General features: G+C 34.9%; 1 protein-coding gene across 2 annotated transcripts in view; it reads right to left on the reverse strand.

Moving 5' to 3' along the window:
- SNX29 (sorting nexin 29) overlaps positions 1-27,009 on the reverse strand; it is a 103,921-nt gene that overhangs the window by 64,614 nt on the left and 12,298 nt on the right. For both annotated transcript variants that reach the window (XR_005827833.1, XM_040593847.1), the window contains exons 5-13: positions 23,495-23,675; positions 21,569-21,639; positions 20,507-20,755; positions 17,743-18,112; positions 16,868-16,986; positions 13,686-13,764; positions 13,125-13,207; positions 4,595-4,658; positions 3,705-3,833 (exon numbers count right to left, since the gene is read on the reverse strand). Coding sequence is in view for 1 of the 2 variants with exons in the window: in XM_040593847.1 (XP_040449781.1) it covers positions 3,705-3,833; positions 4,595-4,658; positions 13,125-13,207; positions 13,686-13,764; positions 16,868-16,986; positions 17,743-18,112; positions 20,507-20,755; positions 21,569-21,639; positions 23,495-23,675 (1,345 nt within the window). In the remaining variant the exon portion in view is untranslated. The remainder of the gene's footprint in view (positions 1-3,704; positions 3,834-4,594; positions 4,659-13,124; positions 13,208-13,685; positions 13,765-16,867; positions 16,987-17,742; positions 18,113-20,506; positions 20,756-21,568; positions 21,640-23,494; positions 23,676-27,009) is intronic.

Raw genomic sequence — 27,009 nt, forward strand, 5'->3', positions numbered from 1 at the left:
GGGGCAGAGGGAAGCCAGAAGAAAATAAAAAAACAGCTTACAAAATTATACTAGTCAATTTAGTTTATTCTATCAGAAGGCTAGGAAATAGGTTGAATGCTGAGACTGCTCCTTTTGAAACATTATCATAACTGTTATGAAACAGTTATTCAAATACTTCACATGGAAGAATAAGATTGCCAGTACTTGAAACTAAAATGACCTAAGAATTTTTCTATTTTTCAAAAGGAACTTAGGAAACTCAGGAAAATTCCTCTAAGCTTGTAGAGGTCGGATCAGAGACTTTTCAGAGAATCTAGAAGACCAGCTGAATTAATCAATTTTGCAGATATCCAGAAGTAATCACTTCAACACTGACTGATGTGTCACTGAAATTTGTGTTCTCAGAGCTTTAAGGAAGATATTTACATCAAATTCTTAACAAGAGCTTTGGACCCACATATAAATATCAGCTCTCATAATGTGAAGCATATTCATTCATCAAATTACAATAGTCAGACCATTACTGAATTATTTTCCTTGCCTTGAGATGTTCAGAATGTTACAGTTGAGGAAATTGCTCTACTCCATTCATGTGATCAATTGTTTTCAAGGTAAACAGTGCAATTTCACTACCACAAATTAGCTGAAACTTAGTTTCCTCTCACTCACTTAATCTATTATGCAGCACTTAAGAAGCAATTCCAAAATTTTTGTTTCTTCAAATTATTCAGCTTACCCAACTCCTGGTATAAGTATTATTTATTAAAAAAAATTACTACTCTTCCTATTACACCAGCAACACCTACAGTGTAAAAAGTGAACCAACAAAAAGCATTTAGAAGAAAAACCTATATTCCAAAATAACTTTATGTGAAGTTTCTTATGTTCTAGAAAATGAGTTACAATTAATTATTAAAGGAATGTATCCAAAGTCCAATGGTGACACAAGAATTTGTTGTACCTAAGCAGCTCCCAACACTGTTTTTACCATGTGACAAGGTAAACTGACTTTCAGAAGAACTTATCAACACAACATACCCAGCCACTGTAACAATAAGAGAAATTAAATAAACTTGTTTAAAAATAATTAGCTTAAGTGAGCATCTCTTTAAGTCTCGTTATAAAAGCTCCTTATCTATTCTTTAAAAAGGTATGTGCATGACAAATATCTGATTCACTCATATGTCACTGCAAATTCTAAAACTGTGGGGGAAGTGAGTCAAAGAAATACGAATATACAATTCCTATAACCTGAAATGTGAATATTAAATGATGAAGTATTTGCATTGTCTCCATTGCCCTACATCACATGAATGTCAAACCCACTTACCGCCTATCTTTCCCTCCCTCAAAGTGAGTAGTTCAGTTTGATGTGTCATCAAAAGCTCAATTAGTAAAATTCTAAATACTTTTTTTTAAGAAAGCTTTGTATTTATCATTTTCAGATACTAGTTCTGCTGTGCAATAAAAAGCTTATAGGAATCTCAGCTGTGGTAATTCACAGTTGACAAGCACTCTGCCTGCACATGCAGAAAACAAACACCTCTCTGCAATAAGGCACAGTTTACTAACTTCAACATTTGGGATAGGTTTGTTGTTTATTACACATGCAAGTGATTCCCAAGATCTCAGGCATTGTAAGTTACTCTAGAGCTTATTTAGAATTTGAAAAAGAAAGTTGCGCTATTACAACTGCATTTACTTTCAGAAGTCTTTCTTTAGCCAAATTACATTTAGACAAGGTGAGAGTTAAAATTCTTTTCAGCATAGCTGCAGCACAAACTTAAGCTGAAGGCAAGTCTCTACTGGGGCCAATGTTTTTTAACACCTTCATTAACGACCCAGATGCTGGGACAGAGTGCACCCTCAGCAAGTTCACAGACAATGCAAAACTGGGGAGCAGCTGATACACCAGACTGGTTATGCTGCCACTCAGAGGGGCCTGGACAGGCTGGAGAACTGGACTCAGATGAATCCCTTAAAGTTCAATGAGGGGAAGGAAATGCAAAGTCCTGCACCTAGGGAGGCACAGCCCTAGGCACCCATAGCACCTAGACACCTGGGGGCTGGAAAAGAGCTCTGTGGAGAAAGATTTGGGAGCTCTGGTGGACAACAAGCTGACCATGAGCCAGTAAAGCACCCTTCGCGGCAAAGAAAGCCAAGAGCGCCTTGCACCACATTAGGAAGAACATTGCCAACAGGTTACTGCCAACAACATTCCCTAGAGGGGTTGTGGAGTCTCCATCTATGGAGATATTAAAAACCTGACTGGAAATGGTCCTGAGCAACCTGTTCCAGTTCTAGACCTTCCTAGAGATAGGGGGAAGCAGCTGCACCACTTCAGAAACTGGTACTGTTTATACTGTTCAGCAACAACTGTTGCTGATCATACAGTGGCTAATAAAGTGGTCAGCCATGAAAACCTGACAACAGGACAAGAAAAAAAAAAATCAGCCCAAGGAAAAAAGTCATCCTTAAATAATCAGACAGAAGGAAGATGAATCGGATGGAATGTCACTAAAGAAGATGCATAATCCATTCTTTACTGCTTACATATATACGTGAGGGTACGTACAGAAGGGTATCTGTGTCAGCAGCAGCAGATGCTGACAGATTCTCTATAACTGAAAGCAATAAAGGCACAAATATTCCTAGTCAATTTAACTGACACTAGGACCTCCAAGCACAATTTGTACTGACTGAAGTAATAACCTGCTGAGAAGAGAGAAGGTCACCATACTAATCTCAGTGCGGAACTATACAAGACATTTACCAGAAGAAATACTGTGGAGTAATATTAAAATGTAATAGTCCCCAAAACAAGTCCTCATTGGATCTGAAAGCTAGAATCCCAACAATCTAACTTGTGTATTTTTGAAAAACAAACAAACAAACCCTGTTTTTTACACATGCACCGAAATAGCCATTTATACAACTAGAATGAGCATTCCATTATTCTGGGACAGTGATGTTCACAAGAAATGTTAACACAGTGCTTCTGTTCCACTCCTCAGCACCTTATATTTAAAAGCTGTATCAGATATGAGGTTTGGAAAATACTGTTTGCAGACAGTGCTAGGTACTTTAACAACATTAATATTATCATATATCCAATAGAAGGAAGAAAATCCAGGACCTTGATATTGTGATTTGTTCCAGACTGGGCAGACAGTTATACCAAGAATCTCCCAAATATCAAGTAGAATGAAAATTAATTAAAAAAAAAAAAAAGGAGGGGGGGATGGGACACAGAGGGTAGAACTGGAATATATGGAGACAGAAAAGTCATCTTACATTTACTTTACACATACATGTATTCCTTTGTATCTAGTCTCATTATCTAACTGTAGCTATATTCATGGCTTATATTTTATAATATTAGTCTAATAACTTTTTAAATTTAAACTCAATGTTGTCCTAAGTTCAGCTCACTAATATTCTTCCCTCTGGAACTGTAATGGTGGTTTTACTAATATTTTAAACTCTCACTGTTAACACTTAACAGAACAAAACCCACAAACCCACTAAATTTGTCAGAAAAATCTTTCAAACATTTTTTTTCAGCTTACATTTCAGCTAAAGTCCATGGGATTTTCAGTCCTAAATCACTCATGTTTTTCTGAAAACTAAACTACTTTAAAATTATTTTTCCTTGTATGCAGAATTTTTTATTCCCTTCTTTCACTGCTGTTATTTTTCATGACACTTTCAGTGCTTCTTACCGTGCCAAGGCTTGGACTTTTGTGGCATGTCGTTCTTCCTGTTCTGCTACTTTCCTTCTCCAGTTGTCCATTTCCTGCCTTAGCACTGCAGAATGCTCCATCTCTCCATCAAGCAGATTTCTCAGAGATCTGGAAGAAGGCAGCAGCCTCTGTTAGAACATTGCAAATACTGCTACCTAGGAATTAGAGGATACTCTGCAAATCACAGACTAGGTTGCCCGAATGATATCAATAATGTCATCCTAATATTTCATTATTCAACATAATAAATTCACTTGATTTTATTATACAAAGATATGAAAAGCTACAAGGAAAAAGTACCCAAGCAAAACAGTTGTTAAGTGCTTACTGTTAATTTGTATTACAATCTCATCAACGCGTCCAAATCACAACCTATTATTATGGTATCTACTGTACCACCATGCAGAAAGAATTTATTACAGAAAACAGTTTATAATGTGGTTACAGTGCTTCAGCACAAGTCCATACACCTCAGGAACAATCTATAAGCAGTACACTGACACCAGAAGGGGAAAAAAGGAAATTTTCTGACTGTTTGTATATAGACAAACTTTTACTCATTTGGAAAGCTATCTTAACAATCTTTTGGCTACAAGTTTTGCTTTTGGAAAAAACAACTGGCAAAAGCCTCCAAGATAGGAAGAGTTTTATGTGATTCAAATTCAAAGGAAAAAGTTGACCTGTAAACATTACTCTTCAGTATCAACAGTTGAAAACTGAAGTATTAGGCTTAAATTTCACGGAAAAATAACATATACATAAAAAAAGATTATAAAAAGATTACACATAGCTTTACATAAAGGACAGCTTGTATTACAAAACACATTTTTTTAAATGATAGTGTCTCTTGACTATAAAAGGAAAGCTACCTATTCTGTTCTTCCAGTTCATCCTTTCTATTCATCATGGCCACAATAGCTTGACGAAGTTCATCTAAAGAGAAGGGACACAAAAAGATTAATTTCTGCATGTACTTCTGCTCTTTTCAGATCTAAAAGTCATGTACACAGTGGCACTAATTCAGTAACATGCTTAAATGATGTCAATATCTTTGCTACCCAGCAAAGCCATCTTTCAAAAGTGGTATTTAACACAGTGTCAGAAGCATTGATCAAATCAAATTAGTCTGCATCTGGATTTAATACAAATGTTTACAAGTTTGCCTGTAGTTGCAGCTGTTTTGTTTTAATCACAGACATATGGGACAATGCACCTTTTCACTACATGTATATTAATGAGATACATTATCACTTGTTTAACTTTTTCAAATTGCTTGTTTCCTTCGCTATAAATTCCACCACAAGAAATAGAGCTATTACACTGAGACCAGAGTAGAGATACTGCCATTACTTCATGCCATTACTTCTCAAGTTCAGCCTTCAAGATTGCCTTAAAAATGATGGGATTTCTGAATCTTGTAATTTCCTATAAATAACTTTTTATTTCCTATAAATACCTTAAAAAATACCTTCTGCCATTACATCAAGAACAAAGTTTTTTAAAAAAAGTATGACAGAATTTTAGATTTTTTAAAGGCTTCTTTAGGGTTAGGTTTAACAGTGATACCAGAGCAGCTGAATACCACACAAAGTGCCACCTCAAAGCACTGTCTCACCTGGAGTCCTTCTGCTGTTGTAAAGGTTCTGTCCTATAACTGTAGAGTTGTACTACTACAGTTTATTATAAATTTAAAGAAAATATTAGGACTTAGTCATCTAATCTAAAACAGATGCTGACTTCCAGACCTTGCATGAATACATGAAATACAACAGGTCCTCAAAGATCTGAATGGCTTCCAGCAAACATCAGGATGGATACATAACTTCATTAACTATCTCACATATGTTAATCAATAATTTTATGAGAGCTTCTGCAGGGACACAATTATATTAAAACACCCCTCCCAATAGTTAAATGAAACGCTCCTATGTTTATATATAATACATCAGCTAATTCTGTTCCACAAGTATTCAAAGTGATTTTTTTGTGTTTTACTGAAAACATACTAACTGAACTGGTATGACTTAATCTATTCAAGTAATCAAAGCCACTGGAAAACTTTTTTCTCCTTTACATTCAGTTCACTGATGTATCCATATCTTTCTAATATTTTCTAGTCTTTCTTAATTTTTTCAATAGTTAGAGAAATTAAAAAAAAAAAATTAAGGTTGTCCTGTGGACCAGATTAAGTCTGCAAAACTCTAGTAATGGACAAAATGTGGAAGTTTTTACTGTGTCTATCAAACGTATCAGTCAGTGCAGACATCACAATTCTAGTCTGGCATTGGTAACCTGCTGGTAAATCCCTCCTTGCAGGATTCGGCAAGATTCTCATATCACTTGAAACCAGCCAATCCAATTTCTTCATGCTAGATTTTTTCCAAAACGTTTCTCCTTCTTTGGCCATGGAGAAAGCAGATGATTATTTTCATACCCATTCCACATTCCACATTACAGCTTGAGAACTAATTGACATTAGCAAGAAACATTTCAGTAGGTCATTAGAGGGATTTTGCACCCCATTAATTCAGCACAGAAAGAAGAATTATTTTTCGACAGTAACTTAGCATCTTTACATGCATTCTCTATACAGCTATCAACAACAACAACAACAACAAATCTCAATCTTGTTGAAAAGCCAAAAGTGAAATTTGTGGGCATTAAATACTAACACACAAGGGGGATAGGGGGGAAGTCTGGAGACCTGCTTTCTCCCTTGATATTTCTCACATTCAAAACCTGTACACATCAAAAGCTGTGATTATATGACTACTTTAATCAGTCTTCCTAAGGCTGTACTTTCTGCAAAAAAGACATTCCAGCTTTACCCATCATTGCTACCATCTCCCTTATTCTAGCACTGGTGTTTACACAAATACAGTGTCCTAGCAGGAACTGATCCAGCGCAAAAATGGTTTTGGCTTTTTCTCTGTTGGGCTACTTTTCAGACAAGCAGTTGCCAAGTGATCTTACTGTTGAGTTTAATATTGTTGTTGGCCCAACGTACATAGCAGAAAGCAGTCAGAGCAGAACAGAACACTTCTTTAGTCAATAAACGTGAGGAATAAAAGGTGGAATATCATTTCTGGCAAGAGTGAAGTTCATATTGCATTGAAATGACCAGGTAACCACTGCAATTTACGTAGCAATTGTAGAAAAATTTAGAATGGAAAGATTATATATGACAAACTATGCTGTACTCCATTATTTTTCTATCTGTTTTTCAAAAGGTGGTCTATAATAGCTTCTATTGACTAGCATTTACTGGGCGGGGGCGGACGGGACGGACACGACGTGACACAGACTACAATGACACAAAAATCCCCACAAAACCCTACATTCTGAGGATTAAGTATTATATTTAGCTATAAAATATCAAACTTGGTGATCATGAAACTCAACACACGATTAGTATTCTTTCAGTCATGACGAGACACCGCCACTTTGAGGGCAGACTGGAAAGGTTGGGGGTTTTGAGTCGTTTTTTTGTTTGGGTTATTTTGTGATTTGTTGGGGTGGGGGGTGGGGGTGTGACAATAGAAAATTGATGGGTTATAACAGTTGTGAAAAAAAATACGTAGTGTTGTGAAAATGGACTCGATCCATCAGCCTATCTATGCAATAAAAAAATCATGCTAAGGTTAAGGAAAACAAAATAATCCAGTAAGTGTTCAAGCCTTGGACAAATGTACAACATAAGCAAAAAACATCCGTAAAAAGCTTTCAGTACAGTAACATTCTATAACAAAATAAAGATATTTAACTATAAAGCTGAATGCAGAATCCTCCTGAAGAAAGCATCAAGACAATGGCATTTTAAATATTTCAAGAGTATCATTAAAATATGATAATGCACAATCTGAGTTAGTTGCTATTATTTCTCTGACTCTGAATAAATTAAAGCCATTGCTACTTAGACAAGTTATTGTAGCACCGGCTCTGCACTTACACCGGGATGACTACTCTGCAGTAATTGCCTGTATGCATACTCAAGTCTGTTTAAAACTGTACTGATTTATTAACATTTAAACAGTAAAGCTATTATAAATTGTCTCCATTTTTCCAATTTTACCAGCCTATTCAAACTGTAACCTTCAGTTGCCTAATAACTTAATCTTCTTTCCCTTATTTCACTCAGAATCTTCTGTGTGAGTACAGTTGAAATCCCATCTTCTCTCACTTCCCTCTCCAACACACGTAAGTAAGCAGAGCATGAAAGCATGGTTCTGTTAAAGACTATGTTTTGCATAAAAGAAGAAGAAAAAAACCTCTTGAAATAAAAGATGTTAAAATGTTTTTTGTTTCCATTTGCCTCATTTTTTCTGAGAGTCATGGAATTGACAATACCGTAGAGACACAGCAAAGCAGACTCCAAATTTCATTATCACACATAGGACAAAAATCAATGCTTAATTTAGGACCACAAAAGCAAATACACTTCATTCTCAGTATTTAGTTCAACTACAGATAGCAGTTGAGATGTGGAAGGAAGCATCAATGCAAACAACTAGTCTGGGCTAAGAGCTTAGGGTTCAAAGAAGACCTGTACAGCCTGTGCTTACCCTAGCAGCAACATTGCTTCATTGCTATACCTATGTCATTTCTTCTTGAACTGATGAGTATTAAGGGTCATATTAAATTTTATCTGTTACTCAAAACAAACACAAGAACTATACAACACAGTTCAACACTGTATATCAATACTTCTTTACCCTCTCCATCCACAGTAAATATAAAGGAGTCATTCACTAGTATAATAAAACGAAAAAAAGTTACCAAGAAAAAAATCAGAAACTTTAATTTCATAATCTGTTGATGTATGTAACTGAATATAACTAAAAGGACACCATCCTATTTAATTAGATATAACATTCAAAAAATTCAAAAATTGTAATTTCTTCCTCTCACTTATACTTCTTGAAAAATTTTATCACCATGTCAGAACAGTCAGCCAAATGAAAAGAAAGTAAATCCACTACCATACACTGCGACAGGTTCACTTCAAATCTGCCAGAACATCCACAGTTCATAAGCCTTTGTCTCTGTGTTATGCTTGCCTCTGAGACAAGTGTATGATCATAATCTAAATTTTTTCAGCAGACTTATGTCTCATTCATTGTGTGGGTTTGAAAAATAAATAAATAAATAAATCAGGGTTGTAGCAGCAACCATAAATTTGGCATTTTCTGAATTCTGGACTTCACAACCTCAATCTTTCTCCCCCTCTTTTTTTTTTTTTTTTTCTTTTTTTTTTTTTAACATAACACAGTGGGAGGACGGCCAAGTATACCCACTTCAGAAAACTGTTTGATGTTAGAGTTTATGTCCTACTTCTAACTGCTTTGCACTTGATATGCCATTTACATTTTGTAAATTAACATTCAAGGAAAGAGCTACACTACTGTTATTAAGGATCAGCATTCAACGCCAACATATGTAAAACTCAAGTGATAATCAGCATTTCATAAAGACATCAGAAGATAATTAGTGAAGTCTTTCAAATTATGGAATATTAAAATATATTTTTCCCATAACTTCTTAAATAAAAGAGTCTCATGTGCAAACCCATAATTCCAAACCAGGTCTTTCTTTATCAGTAATAAAATATAAAAATCAATGAATGTACTAATTAAATTTTTCATATTAAACCTCACTTTTTAAAAGACAAAAAATTATTTTTTATTACTGAAATTAAGCTGTAGTGCCTAATTACTAAGAAAGCAAATATCTGCTCTAAAACACTTTTTAATTCACTTGCATACTACATGCAAAATCTAGCTTCTAGAAGGCTTTTATAAGGTCATATTTAGAGCATGAAATACATTAAAGCACCATGCTTTAAGAAACACCTGTCAATTTCCCAGCAACCTCCAGAAAAGTCATAAGTTTCACAACTCTTCTGCTGTTTAGCCAAAGATTGGGTAAGTATGACTTGCAATCACCTGTTATGAAGAATGAGCTGTAAGTGAAATCATCTCTCAGTGTACACAAGGTCATGCAGCACTCCTCTGCAATCCTGCAGATAGAATATCAGGGTGGGCTGGGAGCAGTCTACAGGAATGATTTTTTTATTTTGCCGAGTGCAAATTTACACAGATATTTTCAGAGGCAAATAAAACTTCCAGCAGACTAGTTACATCTTAAATCAAAAGTCTGACCTCTAAATACATGCTCCCTAAGCAGCCTGCATGAACATTGGCTATTAAGGCTTTATTTAGTGCTTCAAAAGCTTGTAAATATTATCCTGTCACATCATTATTAATAGGGCAAATTTCAGTAGGAAACAAATTTGACAATACGCTGCTGGCCTTCTACTGCATACTAGGGTCCTGACCAAAAAGAAGTCCATAAGATGAAGTGCTGCTTTCTTCTCAATGATGAATTTTATATACCCTATTTTCACAACTGTGCTTTCAGAGAAGTCACAAGATTGTACGTGTCAGTGACCAGTGGCAACCAAGTTACAAAACAGGTCAGAAGCTCTTTAGGGGACAGAGAAAGTACAAAAACATATCTTATTTATTCACTTACATAGGACAAAAATACAATATGTAGGTTTGATTATTCACTAAAGTTCTTCAGTGATCATGAAAAACTGGGGGCTTTCTCAAGAATATATGAAAAAATATGGTATAATGTACAATGCTACAACCTTTGCTGACCTTTCTGGTTAAGCTGAACTTTAACAACTGAGGAAAATTATAGTGGAAAAATTAAGTTCCCAATTATTTACTAAAAATAGCACTATAATCAAAGAACCTTGTAAAGAAGGACACAAGTACCATCCTTCTATAATGAAAGTTTTGGATCTTCCCTTTTTTCCCACTGGAAAAAGAAATATAAAAATAGGGAGACTTGTGCTGGTAGGACAGATTTTTCTGTATAAAACGATGTTGGAAATATAATCTTCCAATGACAACAACTTGAGGAGACAAAATTGTTTGTGACTCAACTATGACAAGACAAACACCATTTTTTAAAAAAGCAGAAAATGACATAATGAAAAAGGCGCATAAATATAAAACTAAAACTTAATTGCTTATAAAATTGGTTATAAGACAATCTGTGAAGTAGATCAAGTTTCCAAATGATATCTAATATACACAGTGAAACTAACTCTACAGATTAGGATTTCTCTTGAGGGGTATTAATATACTTTTTTAATGTATCTGCTGATAAGTTAACCTAAAATGATATCTAATATACACAGTGAAACTAACTAGAGATTAGGATTTCTCTTGACAGGTATTAATTATTTTTTTTTTTATGTATCTGCTGCTAAGTTAACCTACACCTTACAAATGCGTGGAACAAATTCAGGAAAATCATTCAAAATGGCAGGAATATTTTAAATTAGAGCTTTTTATAACATAATTTTCTAGGCTGCATATCAAAAGAAACAAGAAAAGGTTAGTACTATACTAGTAAATTGGAAAGGAAGCAGAAAAGGAATAGATTTAAAAAAAAAAAAAATCATTTCAGGCTTTGTCTTCAGAAGAAAAAAGCACAAAAATCCAGCCACTGGAGACATCATGAGCTCTTCTCACTCCACTATTGCATTCCATTTTTCTTTTCTGATGTGTTAGATTTAGTTGCTATGCAACCAAGCTATAAGCCTCAACATTTAATAATTCTTCTGCTAATTGCAATAGAGAAAAAAAGAGCTTCAGTGTCTGGCTTTGTCATAGCACTGAATTCTTCCTGTACGGAGAATCTACGACCAGTAACAATGAACTTGAAAAAAACATTTTTGTTGAATGTATCCGGGATCAGCTCTTATAAAGGTATTAACTTATATGTATAGTCAGGTGAATTTTTATTATAATGATAATTAGATTATTTACTAAGTGTTCTGGCTTTACAGATAGTTTTGATGTACTTCCCCCCTTCCTTCCACCAAAACCTTCTCTGAAATGGACAACTAATGATAGTGTGTATGCTTCTGTTGATCCTGTGGTTAATTTCTTTTAGAAATTGCTAAGTATCGAGAATTGAAAATCTTAAGATTTACTTCCTATTTCATAGCTGATTTAACTACACACAGGAACTAACAGAGAAACTGAAGGAGACCAATTGCGGCCCCTGCTGGTACCTAATAAAACCTACGAAACAAAATCAGTTTTTGTTTCCCATTAAAATTCTATTACTAAAAAATGAAATAAAAATGTAAGAACGAAAGAATTTCATAGTAACAACATAAGCAGAGAATATCTAGTGACGAAAGCATCACAGTAACTACCAACAGAACTCCACCTTCACCTTCAACTACATCACTTACAAGTCTCAAAGCTAGTTCCCTACTTCATAAAGTACTTTGTAAGAAAGGATTTTCAGCTTTGTGAAGCTCAGTCAGCAGATTCATGCCAGAGTCTGAAACAGTACCCAGTTAAAACGCATGGTCTACCTCCTCTAACAAACATTGACACAGATACTGTTTGAACATGACATTAGAACATAAGATTAGAATATTTTAAGGGTTCATTCATTTTGATGATTTCATAAATCAATTTCAGAAAAAGATCTTGGCTGCATCACTTCTAACTTCCCAAATATCATAATTTAAAAATTTCACATATTTAAATTTATAAAAAGAAACAGATAAACACACACCCTAGAGCTTTAGGAACAGAGTCATATCCACCAGTTCAGTTACAAAACTTTCTGTGCAGTGAGGAAAATAAAACCATACTGGCTTAAACTGACTAGCTGTCTAAACATGTAAGAACTAAGTCCTTGTTCTACAAGTTTATTGGGGGGGGGGGGGGCCGAAGTTAAAGATGAGGCAAACTAACTGCCTTGCTTCTATTAATCTCTTCCTACAGCAAAGGCTATTCTATCTTGTCCAGCTCAACCTTTAACAACACTGAAAATTTGACTGTCCTCCACCTTAATCTTAGCTGAAGTTTTAGCTTAGGAAAGCCCATACCCATGTTTGGAGCAGATTCCCATATCAAAACCACAGACTGAATATACATAGAAAAAGCTCCAGGTTTTGGGGGGGGTTTCTGTCCAACTAGGCATTAATGAAAGTCGGCAAAATAAGTAAGATCACATCAGAACCAACCATTAGTGTCTTCAGAGTTTGCAGAGATTTAAAGACGTTAATCAAATTAAATCCTTATTGTTCATTTAACTACTCAAGCCACATCTAGTATAAGGATGACATTAGCTTCTCTATGGAAAGAGAAGCTAATGTCATACCAGTTGCAATGAACCATGACCCGGGATCTGTCAATTCAAAAAAATTTTTAGAGCAATCATTTCTAATTTGGCCAGCATATCAGAAATCAATGCTGTATGCCTCTCTAAACAGATCTTACTGATATCAAAATAGAAATGAAGAGTTACAGGAATTTCAAAGTTAATTCCATCAATCTAGATACATCAGGAAGTACTTACTAATTGTCATGGATTCTGGCACAGTGGCTGAAGGCAACGTATTGCTTAATGTATTCACTTGAGCTGGAGGACTGACTTCCACTCTAGTCATAAAAGCACAGTATCATCAGTAAATGAAAACAAAATCCTGAATTCAAAACTTAAGAAGAAAAAAAAAAAGCATTCCAAAAATCAGAATTGTCATCATATTCACCCATATTCAATCAACTTATGTTTAATTATCCTTTAATGTCTCTGTTTAGAGTCTGATTTTAGAATACACACAAAGATCCAAATCAATAGGCCATGGAAAATACAGTAAAAAAACAACATAAAAAACAACATTAAACCTATTTTCAAAAGCAAGAGGCTAAGTCTGCCTGTTATTTGACATGACTACATGACTTCAAGCTAATTAGGAAGAGTTCAACATATAAAACTATGCAAAAAGGGAAGTGTAGGCTTTTGCATCTGTCTTTCCAAACATTTGCAAAAGTACCCTGATAGTTCGTTTTCCAGTACTGACTAGCTATGCTTGGGTATCAATAATAAGACAAAGTAAAAAACATATTTGACACGTACCTGTAAGGAAGATCAGATCTTCTTGGAACCAGTTCTACTGCATGAACATGTTCATGCCCTTCTCCATTCTCCAAGTTATCTAAAGTAGAATGCACATACATTACCTTTCTTCAGTTAACAGTACTTAAAATAAAATAAAAACAAAACCAGAAGGAAAGTAGTTAAGTTTTTTATTAGAAATACTCATCTTTACTAAAGCTTTTAAACACTTTCTTTCTCTAAGGTTGGCTTCTGCACATTCACCCTGAATGGCAGCAGGATTGTAAAGTCCCTTAGAAACACAGACATCAGTTTAGAAAAAAATTACCATTCCTAAATTGCAATTTAGATGTACATTTTACATTGATAACAGTGTTGCAAAGCTACGAGGAGACTTCTTACTGAAGCTGTATTTGCAAGCCCCAGGAGTTTAACCACCACATAGCATCTGGTCCTCATTACAAATCTGTTTGTGACTTGCAGGAAAAGAATTTGTGGTTAGTCACCGGTACATGAAACCTTGTCATATAATATATGGTTTATTATTTATAAACCAATCCTTTATACATTCTCAAGAGAGCACCACAACTTTTCTCTGGCTCCTTATGCCTGTGTACCAAACACCAGGAATCAAGACAGATGGTATATTTTTTAAAAAGCATGGATAATATACATCTGTCCACAGATCCAGAACTGTCAGGATCACAATATACACATCACTAGATCAGTCGTTAAGGTAGTTCAGGTGGAAATAAACAAAAAACACATTTTATTGATGTTTTCAGCATTTTTCTATGTAAGAATTACAAAGTTACCATAAGCCAATCCTGAAATCATGAACTAAAAGAGCACAGAACATAAAAAGCAAGAATTCTAGGAAAAAAATTAATGGAAAGTAGAGTTATATGAGAATGACTATGGAGGAGAAAGTTAATTTTGTAAGCTATAGAGTTTACTGAAGCTCAGTTCCTAAAATGCATACTCCATTTTTGTTCCAAGGAACTGAATTTTGACTCAGACTTTCTTGTCCCTAGGTACCTGGAGATATGATACACCCTGACACATCCCTGAAGCACTGCAACAGACTCAAACTGAAAACACAGATATTAACATACAACACTACAGATTATACTGTAATGTATTTCAAATACATGTGTCTTGTTATTGAACTGTATTAAGACCTATATACCAAAATACTGGGTTAAACTATGTATTTTACAAGAGCTCATTAAGTATGTTTTAGAAAAAATGTTGTCGTAATAATAATAATAATAAGCCTACCAGCTACTGGGCTGAACTGCTGTCAGAAAAATCTAACCCGCGTTCCCTCCAACATAATTCATCTAGTGAAAGTGTAACTTCCAAAGTCAAGCAAACAACTGCCTAGGGCAGCTTTCAGTCTCATTAAATTGTTGTGGCTGGGGAGACGGTGACCATACCCATGTGCATCACTCCCCCTAACTGGCTGGCATTTGGGCTGCATGATGGGCTTTTCAGTGAAGACTGCTTGCCTACTCTGTCAGTTCAAGACTGTTCAGAAGGGCCCACTGACAGCATGGAAAGTTGAAATCAGGGGATCAGCAGAATTTGTGTTGATGTAAATGATGAAGATGCGTTTCACTAGCCTGATGCCATATTGTTCTGGCTTGCATGCTGAATCATAGGGTTTACCACAAAGACAAAGAGGGGCAGGAGGAGAACTGAAAAGATCTCTGTACTGTGCCAGAAGGGATCTGAATGGACCTGATCATCATTGCTAGTAGTCTGAGCATTGTCTTCAAAAAGTTCTGAGATGAAGCAAGATGAAACAATGGTCTTTGGTATCTCCTTAATAAAAGTAAGCCCTGTTACACTTATTGTTGTCCTCTCTGGTCAACTGTCTACAGTAGGAAGTCTTGGCTTGGTCTCCTGACTTTTGATTTCAGCTACAAAGCTCTAGCTCCTGATGCCTTGTGACATTTGAGTGGCTACTAACTCCCACAGCTCAACTTCAAGCTCCCATTCCACAACCCCTCCTCCATAAACAGGAATGTTTACTTGTATTACAGATTTCAACCTGTTGCATTCAGCAAACACTTATAAACCTATTAACTTTTTCAAAGTTTCTGTATAAAATTTAAGATAACACAATGCCACAAACCACCTAATATTTTTCAAATCCATTCCTTCATAAATTAGAAAATGTGGGAGCACAAGGGAAAAAAAAAAAGAAAACATACTTTCTACTTTTTTTGAACTACTGACATTTCTTAAGATGTACCTGTCTTAAAATACAGCAGAGGGCAGTACAGCATTACTTTATGATTCACATTATTTTTATCACTGAACTTACAGAACTGAATTATTCAATTAACGGTCCAAAAACTCTTGACCACATAAAATATATAGGAAAAAATATGACATATTTTACAATTAAAATATTATATGAATGCCACTGAGAAGATTTTAAGTGGTCACTGAAATCAGAATACATACCCAAAGTTTTATCAAAGCAATGTTTTATAAATACCTAGCAAAATATTAACTTCAGGGGGGCAGAGGAGGAAGTTGGCATGGTGTGGAAATTTTTTTGGTTTTGGTACCAATACAGATACTGGAAAAGCACCAGGTCTTCCATACCTTTGACCATTTTTATTGCTTGCTTCGAGATCTTTTCAAATGGTCCAAATAATTCCTCAAGTGCAGTACCTCAAACTGCATACAATACTGCCACATTGAGGCCAACTGAACCATACTGCCAATTGAGCCCACATCAGAGCCAAATGAACAGAAATATACAAATGACACTTTCATTTATGCACGTCCATATGAAGTGTGCTTTTACTGCAGAAGCACAGCACGACTAGTTCACTATCAGCTTGTGACCCACTGCAGTGGGTTTCCTGCAGTGCTTGCGGCCCGGAAATCCAATCTAATACTGGGCTGCATAAAACAAAGTGTGGCAAGCAGGTTGAGAGAGGTGATTCTCCCCCTCTATTTTGCATTCTTGAGACCCCACTTGCATACTGTCTCCAGCTCTGAGGCCCAAGTACAAGAAAGGCATGGACCTGTTCGAGTGAGTCCAGAATAAATTTCAACTGAACCTCCCATTCCAGTTGTGCAATATCTCCTATGTCCTTACAATCCCATTGTTTCTTACCATTGCTGCATGTCAGAAATTCTGTCATAAAGTCTGCTGGAATTTGGTAAATTAAAATACCTACCTGTTTGGGAGTAAGAGCCAACAGCACTGACAGGAAATAGAACATCTGAGTCATCGTTCAGGACCTGCAGAGGAGTCCAACTGCATATCCGAGAATTGCATGTTCCTATTTCATGTGGCCTAGATTTAAAACAAACAAAACAACCTCTTTATACAGACAATATTAGTGTTCAAAATGCTTACACTCCTTTCAGAGATATCACTGCAAGAAACAAATAATCCATATTTAAAACTGCCTGTCAACTTCTTAGTCCAGACACACATAATTTCCTTAAAGATCAGACCATTCCAAAGCAGATGAGATAAGCAGTGCTTGCCTCTTTTTCTCCAAAGGGATTTCTGTGTCAGAAATAAAGAGGCCATATTAGTATCCAAAATTATTCCTTGTCTCTCAGTTTTGTCTTGTCTTGTTTAACTACCTACTCTGATGATAACAGGCTAACTCTATTTAAAATATGCAGTTTTACTGTGAAGCCAAAATAGAGCTGGTATCATACTAAGGAAACTTCAAATAGGCCAGAATTATAGCCTGGCTATATCATGCAACAATTTCATCAACTGAGAACTTCCAGAAGAACAAGTCTGAAATCTCAAAATTTTGGTTTTCAGTGGAACATAGAATCAAAATACCATCACCACAGTGCCCCAAATGGTTTAAACAATGGAAAAGGAAAAAAAAAGGGGGCAGGGAGGAAAAAAGGTGAGGGAGAAAACAGGGCACGGGGGGGGGGGCAGCGAAGGATATCTATGGTTCAGTTAGTTACATAACTTTACTAATACCCATGAAGGGGGGGGGGGGGCGGGGGGGAGGAAGGAGGGAAGGAGGAAAAAAAAAGCCGTGGAAAATTCACCCCTGCCTCCTGCAACATTACTTACTTTTCAGAAGCTTCTGTTTCACCTTCTGTGTCTTTATTTCCACATGTTTTTCCATATAGTTCATCCTCATCTGCGTCTTCATCATCAATGCTCTTCACATCTAGTTTCTGGTATTCATACTCTCCATTCATGAATACTGAATTGCTCTTCCACGAATGGTTACTTTCATTCCCATTCAAATTTCTTCTGAGAGTGCTTTCAGATGAGGATAATACAAAAACTGAAGGTCTGTCTACACTCTCCTCTGAACTTTCTCCTGTAATCGCAGTCTTTGTGGCATCCCCCAAATTTTGCTCATCTTCCTCTTCATCAAATGAGATAATATTAGTCACTCTCTTCTTCTTTTTCCGATCTTTTTTATATTTCAAATCTAGTAGCAACATAAGGGTTTACACCATTTAGAAGAGAAACAATGTAATGAACTTTTTTTTTTTTTACTAAACATTTAGTACATGAGTTTTTAAGAAAAAAACATTTAGATCTAAAAGGCATTTAATGATTTTTCCATACACAGGAGCTTTTAAATCTTTAACTACCATCTTTATTTCATATGCCTTACATAATTCAGATTTTAGAAGATATTTTGGAGGTGCATTTATATCAGTATTCATTAGGAACTGCAAAAAAAAGTTCAAAAAACTCATAAAATTACATTTAAAATCAAAAGTTCGCCTTCCCATCACTTTCTCCCATGGCATATGGCTAACATATGTTGCAGAGTATGTCTATACAACAGAGAAAACTTGAAACACTTCTAAGGAGAAAGAGTTAAAAAGATCAAACTCACCAACAAAATCACAGTTTGCAATCAAATTAAGTTAGTTTTGTCTACATTCTAGAAATTGAGCAGTCAATTTTCAGAAAAAGAAATTAAAACTTCCTCCTTCCCTCAGCTAATTAGCTCTTGGTCTAGAAATACACTGAAATCCTCTCTGATTACATCACATCCACGCTGTGACAGCACTTGTTCTTAAATTATTACCTATTCTCACTGATTCAAACATGCACATGAAGCTAAATGATCTTGTAAAGTTGAAGCACTGTAAGAAATATCAGAAATTTACTCACCAAGACAATCACAATGGGACTAAAGTGTTTTGTTTAATTCAAGTCCAGATGTTATATATCCATAGAAAACATTAACATACTTTTAAGAGTAACAGGATGTAAAAACCCATTCTGGATGCAAATAGAATTCCAGCAAAGAACATAGAATTTAATGAAAACATCTGACTTGCTTTAACATTCCACATATAATGGCATTTGAACAAACCCAATTTTTTTTAGAATATAATTTTACTCTAAGTTGTACATTACATGTACTGTATACACATGTACGGTACACACAACGTACATTATGCTGTAGAGTCATGTGCAGCATATGGTCAACTATTCTGTTATTTAGTCTTGCAAGCCTATTCTATATGAACAAAGGTTATCCCAAGTCAAGTATCACCTACTATTTTAATGTCATTCAAAGTGCTAAACAACAAAAGCTTTACCACAAGTTTGTTTTGAAAAAAAAGTCTATTTTAAATGCCAATTAAAAAATAGATCTTATCCCAACTTCTATCCCAACTTCTATCCCAACTTCTATCCCAACTTCTATCCCAACTTCTATCCCAACTTCTATCCCAACTTCTATCCCAACTTCTATCCCAACTTCTATCCCAACTTCTATCCCAACTTCTATCCCAACTTCTATCCCAACTTCTATCCCAACTTCTATCCCAACTTCTATCCCAACTTCTATCCCAACTTCTATCCCAACTTCTATCCCAACTTCTATCCCAACTTCTATCCCAACTTCTATCCCAACTTCTATCCCAACTTCTATCCCAACTTCTATCCCAACTTCTATCCCAACTTCTATCCCAACTTCTATCCCAACTTCTATCCCAACTTCTATCCCAACTTCTATCCCAACTTCTATCCCAACTTCTATCCCAACTTCTATCCCAGATAGCAGTCACATGTGAGTTTTCTTTCCTTTTTCCCCTAATGAAAACAATTTAAAGCCTAAATCCAAACTTTGTTTCTTAATCAAAAAACACATACATCCCAGAATCTTCCTGCAGTTTTGTACCTTTACAAAGCAAAACATTCTTTCAACATAACTTCTGGAAATAAAGGTGGTAAAATATTCCTTTGATTTTTTGGAATGGAAAATGTATAATGAATATCATGTTTTACTATATTAATTTCAAATTATAAGAGATTAAGACTTTAGGTCTTTGTTCGTAAGTAACATCCTACCAACTGGTTGTAACACTAAGAAGAGCGTATGATTAAATTGTCATTTGTGGTAGTTATCTACTTCATATAGGAATTCAGACTGTAAGCATGGGTGCTGCTTGACACTAAGATTTTTACCTGATAATATAAATGGCAGTGTATTTCTGACTGATAATGTGCCAAAATAAAACATATTAAAACCAAAAAATCATTACATCAGAAACCACAAGGCATAATCTTAAGAATACAAAATTGAAATTCAGGTCACAAGCAAAGTACTTTTCCAGTAAGATGGTTTATCTTCCCTCTCATAGTGATACAATAAAGCTAAAATACACATTTACCATCCACACCTATATTTCTAAACAATTTCATACTTTTTATTTCACACTCAACTAGTTTGTATGTGTAGTGCACTTATTTTTAAAGTTTCTGTTCCATAATAGCACATGAAAATTAATTTTAAAAGTTATTTAAACACACTTGAATATTTTATGTTTCTAAATTACAACACTGCAAAAATGCTTACCAGAAATTACATTCTTTGAGAGAACAGGAAGTGGGTCAGCGTCTTGATCAGGTTTTATCAGAATCGAGACAGCTGATGATGCAGTTATTTCTCTAAGAAGGCTGCTAACACCCTGAGTGGATTCTTTCAATAACGAGGTTACATTTTGTGTTGATTCCTTTAATAAATCAGACACCGTGGGTGTGCATTTGCTCTGTCCATTTAAATCCTTATTATCAATGCTGATTGCAAAAAGAATGGAGTTCAGACCTTCAGATAAAAGAAAGCAGAAAAAAAGTCCAAAAACCCACTATATATTTCATACAAAAGTTACGAAGATAGAACCTAAGGATTAACAAAACTATGACGTAAAACATTTTTCCCCAAAAATTTCCCACAGTTCTCCATGCATGATTTTTTATTCTTTCATGTACCATTCATTCTTTTTTAGATTATATCCAAGCTGATGCAATCAGTTCTGAATTTATCTTGATGTCTGTTCAGCTGCACATTAAACAAGCAGTAAGTGTGGTGAATTCATTTATTTATAACCTTTTATCCATTTCACTGCAACTTTAAGTTGGTTCCTATATTCCATTAAGAAATATTCCTGCAAACTCTATCTTGCAGAACAAAGCATGTGACCATGTACCTGAGAAAAGAGCACCGCTGCAGTCAAACTCTAGAAAAGTAAATTAACTGTTATCTTACTCTCTTTCCATATATTTACCTATAATTTGGGTCTTACTATAAAAGTCTATCATTGCTCTTTCTAGTCAGAAATAACTTATTTTGGTTTCTGTGCTAGTTTTTTAAATAAGGTTAGCCTTGACTAATGAAGAGTTAGAAAATTATGTGAAAGACTTTTGCGCTGTAGGAACCCAGATCTGGTGTTTCAACAGTTCATCAATTCATAGCTTTAACTGGTGTAATACATTGACTATTCACCCTGAATGTGCATCTGGCACAAATTCTCCACATAAGCAAAGAGTGTATTAGAGAAGCTCTCTGCAACCAGAAACATGTAACATCCCAAAATTAAATAGCTTTCCAAGAACAGTACCATTTAAGAGAAAGTCTTACCAGCTGCCATTGTAGGGATCATGCTAGAACGTTCTTCATCCATCATAAAAGACCAGTCTTCATAGAAGACACTATCATGTGAAGGGGGGAGGGGGGGGGAAGAATATACAGTCCTATATTAACATACATTCCACTTCTAAAAGACATGAAAACTCCGAAGTGTGAGTACACCAATGGATTAAATTATATGCCACATTAAATCCCTGAAGCCCTGAAATATATAGAACTGTCTGAACACTTATCCAAGACATGCTAAATAGTATTTTTTTTATCTTCAGGTTTAGATCTACATTTTTTTTAATGGTAAAAAGCCACTCAGGGCAAGGAGGTTCATTATGTTACAATAGCAGTCACAATATTTCTCTACACCTGTACTGCATATATCTGTTTTTAAATAACTACAGGTGACCATAATAACTAAGCCATTTTGTAAAATATTAGAATGCATGAATACAAACAAAAAGATAAATTTCATCATGAGCAACCTGATCTGGTAAAAGATGTCCTTGACCACAGCGGGCGGGTTGGACTAGATGATCTTTAAAGGCCCCTTCTAACTCAAACCATTCTATTATTCCTGATTCTATGACCTCTTTCAGTATCCAAATCCACATCAATTACTCTGAATAGAGTCAACTAGGAATTTGGGTGCAAGAAAAAAAAGTTTACATGAATTTCACTGTGAACACATAGATTTAGTTGTTCTAAACTTGGTGCTTTTTAGTCACAGGATGCTGTATTTTTACTATCAGCATTCAGCCAACGAAACATAAAAACAGATAGCAAGAAAACCCTCAACCTATATTGAACAGTTTTGACAGATTCATTTTAAAGTTTCCAAAACAGATACAAACTGGGGATGTAAAGTAATTCTGCAAATCCCATTTGAATTTTGATAACATTTAAATCTTAAATATTCTGGAATAAGCATTTTTAGAAATAATATTACATGTACAATGCAGAGAGTACTGATAATCCTGATACTGCATAAGTATTGCTACAAGCATGCGAGTAATGACACTGATCCAAGTCACTAATTTCCTCATAGTGGTTTTCAGATTCTTTTTCCTTTATTGTTTCATTTGTTTTTACTTGATTTCATATCAAAATCTGTTGCAAGAAAGCTACAGAGGACTGTAACAGACTGAAAAGAAAAGGATATATTAATGAACTCAGTTCTGGCAATAATCTTGTCCAATACATCCATTAATTGATGCAAATGGAAAGAATGCTTTTCTGCTGAATCCACTGGACTTGATCATGTTCAACAGTTACTAATAACCCAGATTTTCAAAAAGAAAAAGAAAATTTCAAAAAGAGCTGCAGATGTATGAGAAAAAAGATAGGACCCAGTTAAGTATGAACTTAAGTGCGTTTTGCACATCCAAAGTACCTTAGAATTTCACACCACATAGTAAGTTATTCTCAGTAACTCTCTAACAAGAAGGTTCACAAACTGCTACAAAAGCACTTCCAAGTGATCAGCTACCTATTGCTTGACTGCTGGAGCTTTTCAATTACAGCACAAGCATTTCCAAAAGGCAACAGGCAATTACCACTGATACACTGATAAGATCAAGGCTGCAGCCGTGTACTATTTTAATGGAATGAGAGGGGCACCTCAAAGCTTGGTGTCAAGGTCTCAGTGAGGAAACTGTTGAAAGACTAAGGGAATTGAGAAAGAGGATGGAAATTAAGATGAGGATAGAAATGTATATTCTCACATGCTAGAATGAAGCCGGTTTCAGGTCACATGTTGATACAGGCACAAGCCACTATCTTCAGAACAAAAGTATGAGGTTAAGTGGCTTAACTAGCACAGCATGGTGTACTATTACAGATGGGGTTTGGTTGGTTGTTGTTTTTCATCTCAGCACTTCATTTGTCAATACACTTCCTGCATTACAAAGATAGCAAATACAGTACCTGAGTCGATTCTTATCTGCAAGCAGCATATGAACGTATCTTTCCAGGGAATGTTCATTTAATGCACAGCGCAACCAAGCACGGCCTCTACCAATATCTGTAGTAATTGTCTTCAGAGAGTAAAAGCGCTGTAGTTCATGTTTATTCAGAATTTCTTTCACATAGTACCAAAACACTGGCTCTAAAATAAAAATAAAAATATAAATGTAATAAAAACTCCACCAAAAAACTCTAACTCATACCTGAATGCATTTACATGCAATTTTATAAAACAAACAGGTAACTGTATATAACTTCGAACAAAGGTGAATCATTTACCATGTTCATACAACTCTCCAGTTAAAATAGGTTATTTATTTCTACAAAACTTAGAACTTTTCACTTCATTGAAAAAGCCAAACACACGCATTAAAGGATTGTCTCACATTTTTTAATTAAATTAACATTTTAAAGCACATTTAAGCTATTATTTCATCCACAGAACAGATTCATATGTTCAGCTGGGAATATATTATGCAAAGGGAAAAGATTCCTTGAGATTCCATCTTACTGCTGATTGCAAAATGTTATAAACTAAGTCCAAAGGAACAGGTAGCTGCAGAATTTGCAGACATGCAAATGACAAATTCATGTTACTTGAAAAAACAAGTGTGTTACATTTAAAAGGCAACAATACCCCTTTCCACTAAAATATTTTCCTTACCGTCCCCAAAAACTGATAAAAAGTTTTTCGGCAGTTGCCTCAAGTTTCTCGATTGGACATAACAGAAATCTATATCAGTAACTGTAAACGTACAAAAGAATACCTAGTATTTTACATATTCCTAACTGAATAAGAACATATTTTAAGGACATATTATTACAATTCACCTCTTACCATTTTCTCAGGGTGAAAAGAACAACCAAACATCAGACAATTCATCTGAAAGACTTGAATCATGACTATATGGTATCGTTTGGCAACTGTTAGTCACTAATGTTGCATCAAATACATACTGCTTGAAAGTATCTTAAACATTAACAATAACAGACATGTGGCTTTGGCGTTTTTATAAATAGAACTACTCAAATAACTAGAACAGTTTGAAAGCTGTTAATGTATACAGTTAGTAACATATTAGGAGACTGAATTTAAGGCAAATAGGATATTTTTAAGAGAAAAAAATCTGGAAAACCCAAGCATTACAAAAAAAACTTTAAAACACATCAATCTCTCAAGGAAGACATACTACTCTTGACAGTTTAAGGAATGTGTTTGCTCAACTTTTTTTTTTTTTAACAAAAAAAGGAGAATTCTATTGTACAAGTGAATGGTGCACTATCACCTCAATTATTACGCTGGCTTTTGATCATAATCTCAATGTAGGCAGCATAAAGCAGATATTTAAAGACAGGTAAAAAATTTCCTCAAAACAGAGAAAAAAATGTACACGAGAGAAAATATATTATTGGTCCTGCAATTCCTTGCTTATCACTTTTCTAAATATTTTTTAATGTAGTAAAAATGTTAAGAAAAGGCCATCCATGATGCTTCTCTCTCTCTGCTAAATAAAGTGCATGCAGTCAGAATTTTAGTAGTTTTTCATTACAGCTTGCAACTTCTTTTGGTGAAATACGCTCATGTGAGAGTACAGGGGATTTTATTCATATTTACATATATCAAGGATTTTTAAAAGCTTTTAAATTTGGATTATTGTTAAGTTTTTAATTAAAATCTATCCAATAGAAATAATGTAAGAGCATTCCATACTCTAAGTCCCTCTGTTACATACTTCATAAAAACAGTAATAAGCAGCATTTTCAAATGACTAAGTTTTCTTCTGTGAGAGTACTGGCAAACGAAAATTCAAGTCTTAACTGTTGATATTATTTTTCATAGCAAATAATCCAATACTTTTTATTCAGAAGTAAGATCATTTTATGACCATAAAATATAATTTGTATAATTATACTGTGGGCAAAGAAGACACTGGCCCAATTCACCCAAATATAAATCACTCTGTGAAAACAGTTTATTTAATTTTAATAATGTCGTAGTTCCGATAACTGCAATACAATCAATCATTAATCAGTACCAAATAGCAATCATGTCTCAAGCTGAGAGCATAGAGATCAATTTAAAGTCAGGTTCGTTGCCACCTTATGCAAAATAAAAAGTAGTAAACAATTTAAATGTGCAGCCATTGTGCATTTCAGTGTCTTTCTGTCAAGTAACTAATGAACAATTTCATATTTGTCACAAGTGTCTCGGAGTACAACATTCTTTGCTATAGCTAGAATATTAGTTGTTTCAATTCTAATCGAGAGTATCACTAAGTTTATATTCCATAAGCCTCAGTCTACGATTTTCACTTCTAACCACAGCAACTAATAATTTTACTATATTAGCCTTCAGCATTAGTCTACAATATCCTACTATTCATAAGCAAGCTATAAGATGCAAAGTAGTAGAAATATAAACATATTGTGACTTTGCAACAATTTTGAAATACATTTCCATTTTTGGTATTGATGTGCCATGAGGCTGTGAACAAATCACACCCGTAATTCTGCCATGGTTTACCTATCTTTAAATAGATATTACTATCCTACAGTTATAGCATCAAAGCATATACATCAATCTATGGCAATAAGCAGCACCAGAACTACTACTATGGCATCAGCACATAGCAGGCCAGCACACAACAAGTGTAAGTTAAAGCAAGAGAGGCTCAGACTGGATATTAGGAAAATCTCTTTCATCATGAGGACAGTCAAACGTTGGAACATGGTTAACCAAAGAAGTTGTACAGTCTGGAGGTTTTCGAGTCCCAAATGGATGTAGCCCCAGGCAACCTCCTTTAATCTCGCAGACAATCTTTGTAGGACTGCAGACCTCCTGAAGACCCTTCCAATTTCAATTAGCCTATGATCCTCTGATTGAGTGCAGAAAAAACACTGCTATGAACTATTACTGCTACTACTGGCAGAAAGGTTTCAGCGAGTTTGGAATCCCTGATAAAACAGTAGAAAGAGCAGCCAGAGGCAACGGAATCTATGTAGATTCTTTCAACAACATTGTCCTAATAATTTTTAACAAATACTACATCAGCTACAGTGTTCTCACATAAACTCACCTGGAGTTAAATGAAGACACCCTCATATTGTTAAAAAGTAAAGACAGAACACAGTTTTATTGTTTGCTGATTTTGTTGATTGCTTAATATAAATGAGCTGCACATGCCTGTAATGACCATGCCATCAATTGATACTAAATCACATTGATATTAGGAATATGTTTACTTGAATATATATTAAAAAATTAAAATATTTTAAATAGGATTTTTAAGTCATGGTTCCAAAGAACCACTACTGGAGTTTTTGTTTAAAACTTTTATTTTAAGAAAAACAAAGAAAAAAACAATGAAGCTTTTAGATGCAAAATGATGCTACACTGTTTACAGTCATTTGAAAGTACAATTTATCCTGAAGTACCTGTAATTTTCAAATAAAAACCACTGCTGAACAATTTTATT

The sequence above is a fragment of the Falco naumanni genome, chromosome 4, assembly GCF_017639655.2.
Source record: "Falco naumanni isolate bFalNau1 chromosome 4, bFalNau1.pat, whole genome shotgun sequence".
Classification (NCBI taxonomy): domain Eukaryota; kingdom Metazoa; phylum Chordata; class Aves; order Falconiformes; family Falconidae; genus Falco; species Falco naumanni.